The sequence below is a fragment of the Passer montanus genome, unplaced genomic scaffold, assembly GCF_014805655.1.
Source record: "Passer montanus isolate IOZ18808 unplaced genomic scaffold, ASM1480565v1 scaffold4, whole genome shotgun sequence".
In the NCBI taxonomy this organism is placed as follows: Eukaryota; Metazoa; Chordata; class Aves; order Passeriformes; family Passeridae; genus Passer; species Passer montanus.
This window is the reverse complement of record NW_024368818.1, coordinates 15,132,842-15,150,517: the sequence shown is the minus strand read 5'-3', so window position 1 is coordinate 15,150,517 and position 17,676 is coordinate 15,132,842. Positions and strand designations below refer to the sequence as shown.

The following is a 17,676-nucleotide window of genomic DNA, read 5'->3' as shown; positions in this document are numbered from 1 at the left end:
CTAGATGATTTTCAAGGTCTCTTCCCCGCGTCACAGAGCGGAGCAGCCCCGCCGTGCGGCGCCGGCTGAGGGCGGACATGGCGGCCACAGCGCTGCGCTCCTCCCATCCGCACGGGGGCGCTGCGCCGCCGCCTCCGGCCGAGCCCTGCCGCGCGGCCGCGGACTACAGTACCCAGCATGCCCCGCGGGGCCGACCGGAAGCGGCAGTGAGCGGGCGGAAGCGGAGCGCTGGGGCGCCATGAGGGGCGTCGGGAGCAGCGGTGCCATCCGCGCCTGGGCCGGCCCGCTCCTGCTCCCGATGCCGGCCCGGCTGCCCCCGGCTCCTCGCAGAGGTGAGGTGCTGCGGCCCCTCGGGGTGGGTGGCTGCCGGTGTCGGGTGAGCCGGGCCGTGCCCGGTGCGTGGGAGCGACCGCGTCCCTGAGGCGCTGTGTGAGGGAGCGCTGAGCGCCTTCCCTCGGGGCTGGAGCAAGGGGTGAGTCCCACGGGCGGGGGCGGCGTGCGGGGCTGCTGGCGGTGCTCGGGGCGGGAGGAGCTGCCGGGTGCGGAGGGCGGCACCCAGAGGGGCCCGGGAGCGGGTCGGTGCAGTCCGGGCTGGGAGAGGAGCATCCCGGTGAGATCAACCCCGTGAAAAAATCCACCTGTGTCTTTGGAGAACAAGAGCAGTGTGTTTGTAAGATAGCATATGACTTGGTTTATCTAGTAGCGACACAAAATTATAAATTCCCTGTTGTTTAAATGTTGTAAAGCTTTTGAGTAAAGATCTGGGTAAGACACAGAATTTGGTTAAGGCAGAGAGCCAGCAGTGCGTGTAGTTTCAAATAAACAGATTAAGAAGTAACAGGGCTGCTTAGATAACAGAGAATTAATGAGAGCAGAATCTGTAATATGTGAAGCCACACAAACATAAGGTGAAGAGGAACATGTTCTCGAAATAAAAGCAGGAGAAGCAGTGAAACCTGCTTGTGGGAGGGCACGTCATAAATAGAGTGGATCTTTAGCTAATACCTGAGGTTAACTAATACCTCTTTAGAGATTAGATATTCCTAATCTCTGAGGCATTAGACACAAACACCATATCCCTTTACTGCCCTGTTACTTTCCTGATGAACCAAGAAATTCATCCATCATGAAAATAAGGCTTGTGTTTTTTGTTTTTGGTTTTTAATTGTGGCTTTATGTTCACACAAGCCACTGAAAATGAGATATTTGGGTTACAGGCTTGTGTTTTTTGTTTTTGGTTTTTAATTGTGGCTTTATGTTCACACAAGCCACTGAAAATAAGATATTTGGGTTACATATAAGGAAGAGACTCTTTACTGTGGGGGTGGTGGGGCACTGGCACAGGCTGCCCAGGGAAGCTGTGGATGCCCCATCCCTGGAAGTGTTCAGGGCCAGGCTGGATGGGGCTTTGACCAGCCTGGTCTGGTGGAAAGGGTCCCTGCCCATGGCAGGGGTTTGGAACTGGTTGATCTTTAAGGTCCCTTCCAAACCAAACCATTCTGTGGTTCTGTGATAAAATAAAAAGCTGTTGGCTCAGCGAGCCAGCGATTTAAGTAAAACACCAATGAACACTTAATTGCATAAAGTCATTCAGTGTTTTACAAGTACGAAAATTATTTAAGTGATGTTTCCCAAATATTATAAAACAATTGGCTGTGGGGTTTATTTGTGCCGTATCAGGATGCTTGTCTGTTGCACATTAATGCACTTCAGACAGATCTGCTAGTCCTGTTTAGTGGAAATTCCCTGTGGAAAAATGTTGATGGTTTCTGGTGGGTGCTGTAACCCAGCTTTTTGTTGCAACATCCATGCAGCTTTTCTGTGATGGAAGAAATTAAGATTAGTGTATTGCATAATAAGCTAAGATTAAGGCATGTCTGATTATTTCCAGGTTTTGCTGCCACGTTGGTTAGGAAGTCATATGATGTCAGAAGAGTTGATATCACTCCCCTGGAGCAGAGGAAGGTGACTTTTGATACCCATGCTTTAGTGCAGGATCTGGAAGCCCATGGTAGGTGATATCAGACAAATAATTCAAAGGAATACTTTTAATATTAAGTGGTGTAACTTGGAGTGCTGTCAGTTTCCCCAGAGTGCCAGTACCTGGTGGTATAAAATGTTTTGGCAGCCTCTTGAGTAGGCTGGTGAAGGACAGACACCCCATGGTGTGCCATACAAGCAACTGGGACATTAGATTTACCTCATTTGTAGCTGTAGGCAGGTTTGTGTGGTGTCTTACAGCTGAGGAACAGAACACAGGTAACAAATGTAAAGTAACAGTTCAAGACTTCTATAGCAAAAATGGAGCTTTTCAAGAAATTCCTTCTACTAGCCTGCTAAGAGTAACTGAAGGGTTTTTCCTAGTGAGAAATATTTTCAGCAGCACAGTGCTGTGATCCATTCTCAGTGCCCACTCTTCTGTTGTGAGTGGGACTGGCTGGAGTCAGATAAAGAGTCCATCCAGCCCTGGTTCTGTCTCCTGGCAGCAGCTGAGAGTCAGAGCCTGCAGAGGAGTGTTATAACAGGGCAGGTGTATGTCACACATCCCCTTGTGCTTTCCAAGTTTCCAGTTTCTGTCACCCTGGAGGTATTTTACATTAGTGGAGAGTTTCAGTAACCTCATGGAACGTCAGACATCCACATGTATTGCTTATGCAGAACCTGGCATCTGTGAGGTGAATTTGATGCCCACTCAGCTCATCTCTGGGCAGGAGTGAACATTTAATCTCTCATGTCACTCATGATTATGCAAACTTCTGTCATACTGCCCCATCGTTTTCCAAAGAGAAGAATCCTAGCTTGTTGCATGTTTCCTGAAGCAGTAGATTTTCCATATTTTTGATTATTCACTATGCTCTTCTGTAAATATTTTCTGCTTCTGTCACATTCTGTCACGTCCGTTCCATTTCATGTTTTCAGGGAACAGTGCTGGCATTACTTGACAACTGCATGTCCTATGGATTTGCATAGTAAAGTAATGTTATGTCTGTTGTGTTCTCTGTTTCTTTTCCTATTAATTCAAAGGGTTTGGTTTGCTTTATTCATCCCTGCTGAGCTTTGAGCTGATGTCTTCATCAGCCTAGCGACTGTCTTTTAAAATCCCAAGTGACAGAGGTTAGGATTGTTTCCACTATTTGGGTCTAATAATAATATGTGTTAGTACTTAAAAGATACAGTAGTCTGCTTACTATCTCCATTTCATGTTTTCAGGGAACAGTGCTGGCATTACTTGACAACTGCATGTCCTATGGATTTGCATAGTAAAGTAATGTTATGTCTGTTGTGTTCTCTGTTTCTTTTCCTATTAATTCAAAGGGTTTGGTTTGCTTTATTCATCCCTGCTGAGCTTTGAGCTGATGTCTTCATCAGACTAGCGACTGTCTTTTAAAATCCCAAGTGACAGTAGAAACTTTGTACAGAGGTTAGGATTGTTTCCACTATGTGGGTCTAATAATAATATGTGTTAGTAGTTAAAAGATTAACAGTAGTCTGCTTACTATGTTTATTTTTATCATGCTTGTCAGACTAGACAGCCTACATCTCTAGAACTGCTTTTTAAAACTGGCACTTTTATTTTTCCAGTCCATGGGAAACCAGAATAGGCTGTGAAATGTGACTTGTCCCAGGAACTGATTCAGCTATTTCTTCTTGAAGTTCCTTTAGAACTTGTGGGGTGAAGTCTGGTGCTAGTTGCTATTCAGTTTAATTTGTTATATAACTTCTACCAATACTTCTACCACAGTGACAGGTCTGTATAGGTAAAACCACAAAATTAAGAGAACCGTTTTAGTTTTTCTCAAGCTTTAGGCAGTTTTCAGGCTGCAATTTCTTGCCTATATAAACTTTTCCTCATTTTCTAACTTTTACAAAACACAGTCATTTCTTGCCGTGGAGGAAGAGCAACATAAGGAATTGGCAAGAGCTTAAGTAACCCTGAAAATTCAGGGAAACTGAAGCAATTCTATCACACTTTGTAGTGGAAGAAAGCTGTCATAAAGCATGTGTAGCTTTTTTAGACACATAAACCAGTGGCGCACCTGGACAGTACCAGTATTTTAGAAGAGTGCAGTGGCATAGTCCTCTAAATATGTGCCTTGAAAGCGTTTCTCAATGTTAATTTAGCCCACTTTATAAGATGGGGTAGTTGAAACACAACATAGCAGTCACATTGCTGGAAATAAGTCTCTAGGGCAAAAAACTCTCAGCACCTGACCAGATCGAGCTAAAATGAGACGTTTTTTCCCCCATTATTCACCACACATCATCTATCACACTTCAAATTTACACCAAGCTACACCAAGCTACAAACAAAGTGTACTTTTTATCATCAGAAAGCTTGAGACGGTTTTTCCCCCCATTATTCACCACACATCATCTATCACACTTCAGATTTACACCAAGCTACACAAAGCTACAAAGTGTACTTTTTATCATCAGAAATCAGAAACCCCAGTTAGAGTTCATTCTGCAGGAAATGGATGCAGCAGTTTAAGAATCAGTTTTGCATATGTTTCTATCTCTGCAGGACAGTTCCAATATATGCATTTACTTGTTATTATTCTATAGAATGCATGCTTTGTAGCTGAAGGTAAGTTTGGTTTTAACAGAATTGGTGAAAGTTCATTATGAAGTGAAGTTTTGCTAAATTATTTTTATAATGCATGAACAGCGGGATCTCGTATGAAGAAATTTGGTTTTCTGTCAGCTGCATGTCAAGACTTTCAGTATAATAAAAGGTGCTGGGCTTCAGATTTTTGCAGCATTAAGTTTGTTTTTTTCTAGCTGAAGTCACAGTGCCTGGCTCCTGGGTGTCAGTTCTGAGTCATTGTGTGAATTCCCCTGTGCTGCTGTGGTTAGGTGTGGCACTTGAGCGTCTCTTGCTCCTTATCCAGATTTTTAATACCACCTTAACTTGTCATCCTCCAACTGTCCCAGGCTTTGGGAAGGAGCAAGCACAGACCATCGTGTCGGCCTTGATAACCCTGTCCAACGTCAGCTTAGACACCGTCTACAAGGACATGGTCACACAGGCCCAGCAGGTAAAAACTCACCTGTGCTGTCTAGCTATAAAGGCTCGTGGGTGCATCTTTCAAACACAAGTGAGCAGCTCTCTCTAGTACTATAAACACCTCACTGTGCCAGGTTTTCCTAAGTTTCATTTGGGATTTTAACAGATGGTTATAGGCCCTGACCAGCTTCCACTGAAGTCTGACTACTTCCTTGAAAACAATGAAGTTTTTACAGTTCCTGGGAAAACTTTGGTTGCATTTACACTGAGGAGATAATATGCCTTATACCTTCTTAAAATATTCATTATCAATACCGACTACACTATAAAAACCAGTGTTTCTGCCTAATGCAGTTCCATGCCAATTCTGTTTAGGATGCTTTGCATGTAATAGGATTTCCAAAAAGAAAGGTTTTCATTTTGATGAAAGAAAATCACAGACAGAAGTTCTTGTTTTCTAGAAGGAAAAAAAAAGTTAGAAAACTTCTATTACAAGTAAAGGTCAGTAAGATAAAAATTTTTAGAAGAAAGGCTCAGCAGTTCAAATAAAAATAGCAATGAATGCTTAATTACATTAAGTAATTGAAGAACAATAGCACATAATTTCAGCTTGCACAGCCTTCTGGAGCAATGATCAAAACTGTTTCCATGCTAAATAGTAGGGTAACTTCCCTATGCTGGGAGAAGGAGTATTGCTTTCAGCATTTTAAAATTCTGAGTTTCTTCCTTTATTTCCTGGTTTGGGTTTCTCCCTGTGTTTATATGTAGTGGTTGAATTCTGAGCTTGTTAGTTCAAACCCCAGGAAGGCTTTTTGCAGTGCTTTTTAGCAGTGTTTCACTTCTGTCCATCAGACTTTGAAGCTGGCAGTATGGTACTCATTAAGTCTTTGGCTTTCAATGAGTTTGTAGGCAAGAAATGGAAGTGCTCAGGAAGAGCTGCATTCAGATCAGCAATCAATGCTTCTGAGGCTACTGCATGTTCACTGAAAGTGGAAGACTGCTGAAGTGACCTGTAGTTTCAGGTCTATTTCATTGCTACTTGGACTAACACCTCTGGCCTTTTTGCTGAAGTTCAGAGTTGGTGTATTAAAGCAACAGAAAAAGCACAAAACTCTGGAGTCTTTCAAACAAATTGCTGGTATTAAATTGTCTGTTTCTGTCACATTCTTGTTAGAGACACTCCCCACTTTTGGGCTTTGCAGCAGCTAATTTAATCATTTCAGACCTAAACATTTTTTCTTGACTTGTCAGAAAGAGTGCACCTTAATTAATGGCATGTTTTATTTTTCCAAGGAAATAACTTTACAGCAGATAATGGCACATTTGGACTCCATTCGAAAAGATATGGTCATCCTGGAGAAAAGTGAATTTGCAAACCTGAGAGCAGAGAATGAGGTACTAACATTTATTTTCATTAAGCAGTTTAATTGCGGTATTTGTTGTGTTTTGTCTGATGTACAGTTTTGTGGAACAAAATATAAATGTAGAAGTAATTCTGGAAACTTTCATCAGAATTGAAGAGTCTATAATTTACAACTTCAGAGATCACATAAAACATATATTTCACTTGCTGTGACCTGCCTCAGATATTCTGCAAAGGGTTCTAAGATGTGTACATTTTTTTCAGTTTCTGTAATTTTATTTAAGGGTAACTGCTAGTTTCTGACTATTAACTATATAGTGCTGGTAGAGGAATCAGCCATTCCTTTGCAACAATTTATTTAATTTGGTGATTGAGACACATTTTACTTTTACTTCATGGTATTTTGGTATTTCTCTGCTGTCTTTAGACTCAGAATAACAAGATCATCATTGTTACAAAATAATTTCTTTATTTTGAACAAAATTCCCAGCAGATTATATATGCCTGTACATCCAAACACATTAGTTAGGATATTTAATTAAGAACAAATTGCCCCATTGGGAGGAAAAATGGGGAAAGAATAATTGCATGGATGCAGTGATAACATGTACATCGCTGATTCATTTGGTTACTTTTCCTGAATTTGTAAAAATATTTTATTTTTTTCTCCTCTGCACTTAGAAAATGAAAATTGAATTGGATCAAGTTAAACAGCAACTAATGGTAAGTAAACAGCAAGTACCTGCACACTCCCATTAGGGAGAATAAGTAGCTATTTTCATAATCTTTATTTGTTTTAAAGACTGAAACCGGTAAAATCCGAGCTGACAGCAAGCTAGACATAAACCTGGAGAGGAGCAGGGTGACAGATATGGTGAGTTGGTCTGTGAGATGCCCTTATTAGCTCTGTGTTGTGTTTCTGTTGCTGTAGCTGTGATTTATCTTTTATCCACAGTTTACAGATCAGGAGAGGAAACTGATGGAAGCAACTACAGAGTTTCATAAAAAAGTAAGTATTGAACAAAGCAGGATACAGTTGTGCATTGCATGTTCTGTAAACCCCAAACTTTGGTGAAAGTTAATACATTTATGGGTGTAGCAAAGCAAAAGGCCAGGCTCTGTCACTCAGGGCTCCCTGTTGCAGGTGTTTCTTGCCTGTGGGATTCACAATAAACACCAGTCAGCAGAGGGAGGCATTCCAGCCTTGTCCCTCGCTTCCCAAGTACTGGCACAGGCTGGCACAGCTGGGATGTGAGCCATCATGCTTCCTTTTTCCCAGTGTTAACTGATGAGCTGTATCACAGGGATGGTGCAGGTGCCTACAGCCAAGCAATTCAAGGGCTGGAAGTCCCAAAGCTGCTAGAGGACACCAAAGTCTATGGGGCTGAAGAAGAACCATGTCCCATCTTGAGCATACCTTCTGTTTTTGTGATATGCCTTGTGAATGCTTAAACCTTTGTTTTTCAGAAATGCAGGAACACTGTTCTGTGTGCTGTGGAGTATCTCCTTCAGGAGGCACTGGCACATCAGAGACAAAAGTCTGTCATGAGGGTGACAGTGAGACAGGGGCACAGGTTGCCCAGAGAGGTTGTGGACTCCCCATCCATGGCAGTGTTCAAGGCCAGACTGGAAGAGACTCTGAGTAACCTGGTCTAGTGAAAGGTGTCCCTGCCCATGGCAGGAGGGTTGGAACAAGATAGTCTTTAAGGTCCCTTCCAACCTAAGCCAGTCTGTGATTCTGTGATCATTGAAGTTTTCTCTTTTACTGTCTATCCCTTCAGCGATCTTCACAGATTGTATGAAGCAAGATTTTCTGCCTGCCCATGGCAGGAGGGTTGGAACAAGATAGTCTTTAAGGTCCCTTCCAACTTATGCCAGTCTGTGATTCTATGATCACTGAAGTTTTCTCTTTTACTGTCTTATCCCTTCAGCAGTCTTCCCAGATTGTATAAAGCAAGTTTTTCCATCTTCTAAAGTCTCTTAGCAGTGATAGGTTGGAAATGTTCTTGTTTCTGGTAGCATGGTATTTTAGTTCAGCTTTGGAAATCTGAAGGGGCTAGAGACCATTGTCTAATATATGCTGTCTTCTGTCTATCCCTTCAGCGATCTTCACAGATTGTATGAAGCAAGATTTTCTGTCTTCTAAAGTCTCTTAGCAGTGATAGGTTGGAAATGTTCTTGTTTCTGGTAGCATGGTATTTTTGTTCAGCTTTGGAAAGCTGAATGGGCTAGAGACCATTGCCTAATATATGCTGTCTTAATATTTCAGGATGCAAATACCAACAGCATTATCTCAGAAATCAGTAATAAAATCGACACTGAAATAGCTTCCTTAAAAACACTCATGGAATCAAATAAACTTGACACCATTCGCTATTTGGCAGGTATGTGACAGGCAAGGAGGTGAGTACTGGTACTGGATTGTGGCTGTATAAAATTCTGTTCAGAAGTATGTGCTAAATGAGGTTGGCTGTAGCAGCAGGCAACTGGGATTGGGTGAAGGAGATCTCCCTTTCCCCCTCCAGCTGGAAGAAATGTGACAGAGAACACAGAAGAGCTGGGAGCATGCCACTATGGGACTAGGATTGTGCCCAGAACTGGGATTAGGGCGAATATGGACATGGTTAAAAAAAATTAAAAGCCTAAATGCCTTACCCAGTTTGACAGTACCTCTGCTTGCTGCAGCAGCCATTGATGTGATGGAATTGCTACAGAAGTTTTGCTGAGGTCATTTATGTTACCCTGAAGGTTTGTTGTCATTCAGGACTGATCTGAGAGTAACCAGTCCTGCCTCCCATTGAGTCTCCACCGACACACAGTTTCTGTGAGGCAGGACTTGTACTTTCCCCTACCAAGCAGAACAAAATTCTGCTTGTTCAAAAATATAATTTGAGATTAGTCTTCTCAATATGTACATAACCAGTGAAGTTTTTGTTGTGTAGGAGCTGGATAAAAAAGAGTAATGCATTATATTTGGAAGTGAGAATAAGTTCAAAGGAAAATGTAATTAGCTTTATTCTAACACTAATTGAAACAACAGCATAAAAAGTCCAAAAGACAACTCGTCAGGCTTCAGGACTGCTGCTGTGTTTGACAGCTCATTTTCAAATTCATCGTCATTTTGGTTCCATGGGAAATCTGGGATGTCTGATGTGAGCCCTGGTCTCCTGTAGTGCAGTTTCCAGTAGCTGGGTGACAGTAGTACAAGCCCCTGTAGCCTGGGGTGCTCTGAGGTATCCAGTGTAGTTGTTGGGATGTGTCCCTGAAAACGTGGCTCCTCAGGCTGCTGCCCTGGGCCTCCCATCTCAGCACTGAGGCTGTGCTGCTGAGCAGGGCACGGCCTCTGAGAGCAGCCATTGGCTTCTGGAATTGTTCTGTCGCACCTGCAGCAATCTGGGAGCTTCAGGAGGCTCTTCTCTAGAGTTGTTAATTCTTCCATCTGTTTGCAGCCAATTTCCTCTATGGATAAAGTGGTACAACAGCATTCAGCTAATTATCTCCTTTCTTTGTGTTTTGTTTTGTTTTGTTTTGTTTTTAACAGCTTCGGTTCACTTGCCTAGCAATAGCACTGGGGTTTTACAGGTTCTGGAAATAGATCTACATGGAATGACTGCACTAAATACAGACAGAAAAGGCCACCCAAGCAACACCACTTGGACGATAACCTTGGCACCTTTTGGTTTTGATATTCTAACTGTATAATAAAAATGCTTTCTGAATATGTAACACTAAAGATCAAAGTAACTGGGGGGAAGTAGCCAAATAGTAATATTTCATTGTCTGCTATTCAATACTGTATTTATTTCAAAGTGTTTCTTATGCTATACCAGAAAATTTCCTGATATCTTTTAGAATTAATTTTTTTTTTCTGGAAAATTCTCACTCTCAGCTCCTTTCAAAATGAAAATATTAAACATTTTATATACTCTAGAAATGGGAATACAATTTCCAAATTAGAGTTCCCAGTATGGGGATGCTAATACCAGACTTCAACCTACCTAATCTGACCCAAGTAAATTAATCTTGAACATAGGTTCAGGATTTTGCTGCCAATCTGTTCCTCAATTTTTGATGAATTGAAGCTTTGGGTTTTTTAATCGAAACCATTTGGTGTTTTGAATTGAAACCCTAATCACGTATCTACATATGTAAAAACACACTCCAGGGCCTTTACGGCCTTTACTAAACCACCCTTTTTTTTTTGTCCTTGAAAACTGATTTGCATTAATTCAAAATCTCATGTACAAAATGTCTCTATAGATTTTTGTTAGTATCTCCTGCAATTTTTGTAAGCCCAGAGGTGCAAAGAAAAGGAAAACTTCTCTGTCTTTGCCTTTCCAAGGGGAAATGCCTCCACTCCCAGCAGCTGTATGGAGCCCTGGGGCAGATAAGTGCTCTTAACCTCCCCCCTCAAGTAGTGCAGAGTATTTCCAAGAAACCTGCACATATTTTCTGGGCATAGTATCTGGCTTTTAAAATGGAAATACTCAGAATCTCAGTGGTGCCAGGGTGGTGGTGGTGATCCTCCTCCAGGCTCTTTTGTAACCCTTTGGGACACACTGACCTTCGTGACCACTGCCTTCTGCAAGGACTTGACAGCTCCTGTTGCAGAGTTGCAACACAAGTGGATGCCTTCCAAAAGTGAAGCAGTTCCATCTTATTGAGTACAAATGCATATGCTTGGTTTGATTCTTTTAGTATAATAATTTTTTTAAGTTTTTCTAGATTAACTTTGAAGTAAGAATAGGCCTTTTATGGGCTAAGGACTATTGTAGTACTGAGTACTGGCAATTTTTTTTTATTGCTGTTTTATTCTGTTTACAGTTGAAATTCTGGTATTCTGCCAATTCTTATATTCCCTGCATTAAATTATTTATCATCTTACTTCAAAAAAATAAAATTAATTTCTTATATTTGCTGTCTGACTAAGAATTTCTGCATGAAAGTTTAGCACCAATGGTGATGCAGGAAATAGCTGATCTGGTGCAGCTTGTCACCACCACCCTTTCACACCCTGAAGCAGGCTCTTGATGCAAGGCATATGCTGTTAAGTCAGCATGCCTCCTTCATGGTGCACACAAAAACATGGATTTTTATTTTTTAGTATCTTTGAAATTCTCAGAGATTAAGTTTTCTTTAGTACTAAGGAGAGGACAGATCAGGCCTGACACACTAAAATAATTATCTTCTAAGTCTCAAAATGAGGGTTCCAGAGGGAAAATCATTTCACGATAGCACACAGCTGACAGAAAAGCTGTGTAGTCATGAAATGATTTTTAGGTATGGAGGAGAGGTCAGGGTCAGGGTTGCCCTTTCTAACCACAAGTTGCTCCCTAGCTTAGTAAACCCTTCAGCCCTGAGTTGGAGACTGATTGCTGCAGTTCATCTGGCACCTCACAAAGGAGTCACTTCCTGCATTTAGGAATGCCTAAAGATGAAAATTAAGGGGCCTGGCACCTCTCTGCAGCTGAGTAGTTCTCCCATCCGCTATTCAGCTTCCACACTGAATATGCCAGGAGGTGATGTGCACTTTTTCCATCTTAAGGTGGCAGTACAAAATAGACCAGTGAATGCAGATACATTCCTCAGAATTATGAGGCCTGTGACTTTCTTGTTTTTAGGCCAGAGAACTAAAAACCATTCAGTACAAGGTAGGGTAGAGACCCACAGCTCATCTTTAGGGCTGGGCTGAGCAAACACTTGGCATTATCTGGAATATTGCTTTTGTACCTCCAGTCTGCTGCCCCTCCTCTGAGGTTCGTTCCTGGGTCTAGTCACACTCCTCTTGGGCTGCAGGCTGACTGCTTCTTTATCTTCATCTTTGCAAGACTTGGTCATTGTCTCAGCTTCCTGAAACAAAGAATACTGCAGCCATTAAACAGGAACCACTGGAAGGATGTGAAAATTACATCTGGGAGTAACCACAGAGTACTGTGTTCAGACTGAAGCTGAGGGCAGAGCACAGTCTTGGGGCATGGGATGGCAGCACAGCAGTGTGAGACTTGAAGGTCCCCTGGCTGTAGAAATCACTCAGCCAGAAAGGCTGCTTGGCTAGAAGGGGAAAATTACCAAAAAAACCCTGCCTAATGAAAAATACTGACAAAGAAAATGTTTGCCAGCCTGGCAATCACAAGGGTGAGAAGCAGAAACATCCTTGAAAAAGTGCAGCTGGCCTCTCTGAAATACAGCTGTGGCACCTAGCACTCAGAGCCTGAGATTCCACCAAGAAGCACAAAAACAAGGGACTGCAGAGGCAATTGACTGAAAAGGTGGAAAATAGTCTGGGAAATAAAAATGCTCTGAAAGTATAGAAGCACCATCATCTATTGCCATCTATTATACAGGTGAAAAGTAAAACATTAGAAACATCACCTACTGGCTGCTTGCAGTTGGTGTCGTCTTTCCTCTTATGTCTCTATCATACAAAAGGAGCTTAATTTTTAATTCAAAATAAAACCTCTGTCTGAGAACTTCTAGTGCTGCACATACTGTTCCTTTCCCAAACAGACTGAATACCCTCCATGAATTTTCTATGAGATCTTGGGCTCTCATTCAGTATGCTTGACTGACTCCAGACACTGTGACATGGATCAAGTCCCTGTTAGTGAACTTGTCCCCCTCTGGGGACCCATGGTAGCGATCTCTACACCTGTGCAGGCTGGGTAGCCCTTTAAGTGGTGACGACACCTCCCCTGAAGCACCATTTGAATCTCAGACACCAGGTGTCAGCCAAGGGAAACTGCCAGTCACTGGATATGCAGTATGGAAGTACTCGGGATCAGCCCACTCCTTAGGTGACTATTAAGATGAAGAATAGCAGTGCTTCTCTGCCAGGGTTTCTCAGGGAAAGAAACCGATACTCTTTCACAGCAGAGACACTGTCAAGGCCAGACGAGGGCTCCTGCTCACTTCAGCATGCCGAGCTGAAAGCTGTAGCATATTTTCTCTAGACTGTGCCCTCTAATAGAGGGAGCAAACACACACAAGCAACAGGCAGGGGCCTCTGTGCCACGCCCGGGGAGCTGGGGTGGCACTCACCTCGGAGGCAGCAGAGGCGGTGCTGGTTTTGCCCCTGCCCTCTCGGAGCTGGTTTATCTCAGCACGGTAATCATCCAGCTGGCTCTCCAGCTTCTCCCGCCTGACTCGCTCATATTCCAGCTGGGCCTCCAGCTCCCTCACAGCCCTGCCAAAAGCAAAAGAGGCAAGCAGAGCATGAAGTACATCCAAACCTGCCCCGGCTGCTCCACGTGGCGCAGTGCCTTTGCCAGGGAACGGGTCAGTCACGCAGAAAGCAGCGCAGCACGCCTCCCGGCAGCTGTGCTCAGGCTGCGGACCCTTGGTGACAGCGCTGACAGCAGCTTTCCTTCCTCGGCTGCCAGCGGTGCTCAGCGATGGGACCGCGAGGTGGAGCCCTCTGCCCGCACACCGAGCCCGCGCCGCGCTGCCCGGGCCAGGCTCCAGCTGCGGGGGAGGGAGAAGTGCCCAAGCAGCAACCAAGTTCTTATGAAACAGAGAAAAAGCACAAAGCCGGCAGCATTCTGGAAAGGTCAGGGGCAGCCTTCTCATTCACATCTGGTGCTTCTATATCCTTCCTACTGATTGGCTTAGGCACGGATGAGGAATGCTCAGATCTCAGCTTGCATGACTGGCTTATACACAGTTGCACAAGATCTCACTGGTCACACCCTCAAGGGCTCCTAAATTATTTGAGATTCCTGGAACTGTTTAGCTGACACATAATTCACACATAAACTGAGTCTCTGGAGTTGAGCTGGCTTTCTCATATATCAGGATGAATTATCACAGCTACAAGGATGGAAGCTCAGTAAAAGGAAAGGGGAGATATCTGCCCTATGCATTCAAACAGCACAGGAGGAAGGCTCTCAGCAAGACCTACCATGTTTCCATATTTCCCTGTTTCTCAGAGTAAGGAATTCCTGAATCAGGCCCTTTGAGCTACCAATCATCCTTACTGGCACTGCAAGAATGGCCTGTGCTCAGGGGACAGCTGATTTCTTCCATGCTTCCAATTAAAGAGGCACGACTCCCAAACTGTGTGGCACACCCATGGTGACAATTTCCTGCAATGAACCCTGGTTAAAGCACTGTGAAGTGATTCACACCAGGCCTCTTACAGCCAAAAAAACCTGGACTAAAGCAGAAATCTTCAAAATCTGCTCTACAGTGGCCTTCCCAAGTGGCAACTCTTGCTTTTCATCTAACAAAACGGTGTTGTCATTAAGCATTTTATCGATAATGAGGTTTTCTGGCCTGTGATACAAGCACCTTGGGATGCTTGTATCTACAGATGGTACCCTGAGAAGGGTAGGCAGGTATTCTGAGAAGCCCCATTTCTTTTCAAAAGAAGAGTTTGGGGCTAGGGATGCTTTCTAGCCTTCACAGGTACAGGAAATCCTTCAGAGAACCTCACAGTTTTTCTAGTATAGCCACACATGCCACAGAAAGCAACACCACTTAGAACCCCAGCAGAATCTTCTAATAGACATTGTTAGTTTTTGAGCAGCTGCTCTATCCAAAATGAACTTCCCTGTCTGTCATTAGTCAACAATGACTTTTCCATCATTAAAACAAGATTGTTCTGACCTTTTAATGTGAGCATCAACACTTAAGCTGATCACTCTCCTCTGAAACCAGGAAGGACACTTCTAGAAGTGATGAATCTCATCCTGAAGTATATGTTTAATTATGCCCTGGAAGTGTCTACACTTCTCCAAGAAGCTGAAAAAGGAGCTCCTGATAACTAACTTGGACAGCTGTGTCTGTTACCTATTGTATACATATCAAGTTGAGAAAGATGGACTGTCGTCATAAGCTGAGTCAAAGAGTGACCTGGAACCAGATGAAACAGATGAAATCCTGACCAGGCTCAGATATGGCTTTAAAACAAAGTACTTAGTTGCAATCTGTGACACCTACTGTCTGCTTCAGATCCACACAGATTGCTAAATCTCCTGTCTTCTTCATGGCATATAAGCCCCGCAGACAGTCTCCTCTCAGTGGCCAGAGAAAAACAGTGGTTTGGGTTGGCCCTAACACATGATGGAGGTGGTTATCTACAGAGACTGAGAACAGAGGGCAGCCAAATCTTTGACAGGCAGACGTGGAGACAGGCCTGTCTTTGGAGGCTGCAGTATTGTTAAATCTCTAAATCTCTGATAGACTTTTCTTTAAAATGTAGTCTGTCCGTCAAATCACCTGACCAGAGGCTGCAGTATTGTTAAATCTCTAAATCTCTGATAGACTTTTCTTTAAAATGTAGAGTCTGTCCATCAAATCACCTGACCAACCTAACAGAACCATTTGATTTAATGGACACCTTGAGAATTAGATCTTATGAACAATGCTTCACATGCAAGGCCAGGTTTGCTGATAGTTGTTTTTTCCCCATAGACTGGATACAAGCTAATCCTTTCTTGAGCACAGAAATATATTGCCAATGAACAGAAATGTTAGCAGGTCACTGAATATTCTCTGCTGTATATGCACTTCCATCCAAGCCATGCTAACATTTTTGCCTATTTTCAGATTTTCCGGAGGGCATGCATGTCTTTGGCATCCTCAGAGGAAATAAAGCAGCCAGAAGCTATCAGACCTACTGCACACATCTGCAGAAAAACCTGAACACTGAAGAGATGACCTTGCACAAGAATCATGGACCTATCGAGCACTTGTGTTGTGGAGCTGATCCTGGTGGTAGAAATTTGGAATTGGCCAGACAAATTGCTGCAGTTCATTTCTTTTGGGCTGGTTGAAGTTGGTAAGTGGAAAAGACAGAACGGCCAAATGCAAATTTGAGTGTAAATCAGCTTTAAAGGAGGATTTAAAATGGGCCCCACAGAGTTAAACATTAGCAGGGCAGAATGACCTTACTTCTCAGCTTTCCTTTCTTCTTTTCTCATCTTCCTCTCCTCTTCAGTTATTCCCCCCAGCTGTCTGTAGTTGTTGTAGGCAATTTCTAGAAGTCTCTGAAGTTCTTTAATCTTGTGATAGGCCCTTACTGTAAGACAGAGTTCTCCAGGTAAAATGCAAGAAGACAGTTATGCTGAAATCCAATAGTCTGGAAAATAGTCTCACAAACATAAGAGCAGAAATCAGACTGCTCAGCAAACCTTGAGCTACACCTGACACCCACACAGCAAGCAGATGTCAAAAACAAATAGCAATCCAACACTGTTGCACCAACATGGATTAAAATGGTGTGACAATTATGATCTAATTGCCTTCTGCTTGTTTTCTAATATTCCATAATTTGTTTCAATGCTCAGTATTACAGACATCCTGTCAACCATCTCATAACAAAAAGATCAGAGCAGTTGGCTGGGTCTGTCCTAGTTAGGGCTATAACGTCTTGATAACAACTTTTGCAAACAAGGAATGATGGAAATAGAGTGCTTACTGCGTGCATTCATTTTCTCTGCTTTATCCAGGGTTAAATCCTCTTTGCTATCTGTACTCCCTTCTACACCATGTGTTTCAAAAAACTTGATGTTGTTTGCATCTAGTTCTTCATCACTAGAGTTACTGTTTCCAGTTCTTGGTGTCAGAAGTTCCACAGCTACCAGATGGCCAAATCTGCACAGAGAACAGTTAAAATCTGGAAAAACATGTGTGGTAGAAACTCTCAAACTGCTCATGTTCCCATTTATCAGAGAGGTTTCAGGACTAAAGGAAGCACTGTACACACACTACAACTATCTATCTACTTTTTGTAGTATTCTTATGGCATGAGCTCTGCCTCGATGGAATCTTATGGCAATGGCTCCTACATCAGAGGCATCTCTTTCCTTTGCAGGGTTTTTTAATTGAATCTCATCAGAATCTGCATTATTTTTATTAATGCAAAAATCAGCTGGCCTCTGCTACTTCTCAGAGTTTGGACAGCAAACTGTGAACATACAGGCTCAAAACTGTCCGCTGGCAAATGAGCTAGTTTTCCTCTTTTGTGTCTGACCTCACTAAAAATAAAATTACATTAAGTGAAAATTAAAACCTTTTGTAGTTACAATATTATAGCTACAATACAGCCTTTCTTATCACTCAGAGCTGGAATTCATAGGCTTGATCTGTTTTTTCTCCGTCACCGAAAATCAGGATTAATTCCAACAAAGCTGACATGATATTGATACTAAAATAGTAAGTAAATAAGTGTCAGAGCTACAGGATATGTACTACTACCTCTTGGCTACATCCTTTGGAGTCTCTCCAGCATCATTTGTAATGTCACAGTCAGCTCCCATTTCAACCAACCACTGTAAGCAATGGACATGCCCCTGTTCAGCAGCTA

The 17,676-nt window shown here is 42.9% G+C and overlaps 2 protein-coding genes across 7 annotated transcripts in view; one reads left to right on the top strand and one right to left on the bottom strand.

Moving 5' to 3' along the window:
• The first annotated feature begins 202 nt into the window (after positions 1 to 202).
• On the top strand, positions 203 to 11,284 carry CCDC90B (coiled-coil domain containing 90B). 3 transcript variants are annotated; one of them, XM_039718404.1, is made up of 9 exons: positions 203 to 332; positions 1,892 to 2,011; positions 4,936 to 5,039; positions 6,302 to 6,403; positions 7,053 to 7,094; positions 7,174 to 7,245; positions 7,327 to 7,380; positions 8,641 to 8,755; positions 9,913 to 11,284. In XM_039718404.1, exons 1-9 carry the CDS (start codon positions 239 to 241, stop codon positions 10,071 to 10,073), a joined length of 864 nt encoding a protein of 287 aa, XP_039574338.1. In that variant the 5' UTR covers positions 203 to 238; the 3' UTR covers positions 10,074 to 11,284. The 3 variants fall into 3 exon arrangements, with proteins under 3 accessions (XP_039574338.1, XP_039574339.1, XP_039574340.1); XM_039718406.1 differs by having other exon boundaries at positions 221 to 472; XM_039718405.1 differs by lacking the exon at positions 1,892 to 2,011 and having other exon boundaries at positions 216 to 332.
• ANKRD42 (ankyrin repeat domain 42) overlaps positions 9,362 to 17,676 on the bottom strand; it is a 20,507-nt gene continuing 12,192 nt past the window's right edge. For 2 of the 4 annotated variants that reach the window (XM_039718397.1, XM_039718399.1), the window contains 6 exons: positions 17,568 to 17,673; positions 16,789 to 16,964; positions 16,263 to 16,404; positions 13,410 to 13,554; positions 12,102 to 12,221; positions 9,362 to 9,830 (listed from right to left, as the gene is read on the bottom strand). In XM_039718397.1, coding sequence (XP_039574331.1) covers positions 9,798 to 9,830; positions 12,102 to 12,221; positions 13,410 to 13,554; positions 16,263 to 16,404; positions 16,789 to 16,964; positions 17,568 to 17,673 — 722 coding nt within the window. In that variant the 3' untranslated portion in view covers positions 9,362 to 9,797. Of the gene's footprint in view, positions 9,831 to 12,101; positions 12,222 to 13,409; positions 13,555 to 16,262; positions 16,405 to 16,788; positions 16,965 to 17,564; positions 17,674 to 17,676 lie in introns of those variants that run through there. The other 2 variants (XM_039718400.1, XM_039718401.1) reach the window with 2 other exon arrangements.

Bases quoted from the DNA above. Each gene is read 5' to 3' on its own strand.
- CCDC90B (XM_039718404.1), top strand. From the start codon at position 239: ATGAGGGGCGTCGGGAGCAGCGGTGCCATCCGCGCCTGGGCCGGCCCG. The intron at 6,404-7,052 runs GTACTAACATTT...CTCTGCACTTAG, and splicing joins ACCTGAGAGCAGAGAATGAG to AAAATGAAAATTGAATTGGA. The intron at 7,095-7,173 runs GTAAGTAAACAG...TTTGTTTTAAAG, and splicing joins AAGTTAAACAGCAACTAATG to ACTGAAACCGGTAAAATCCG.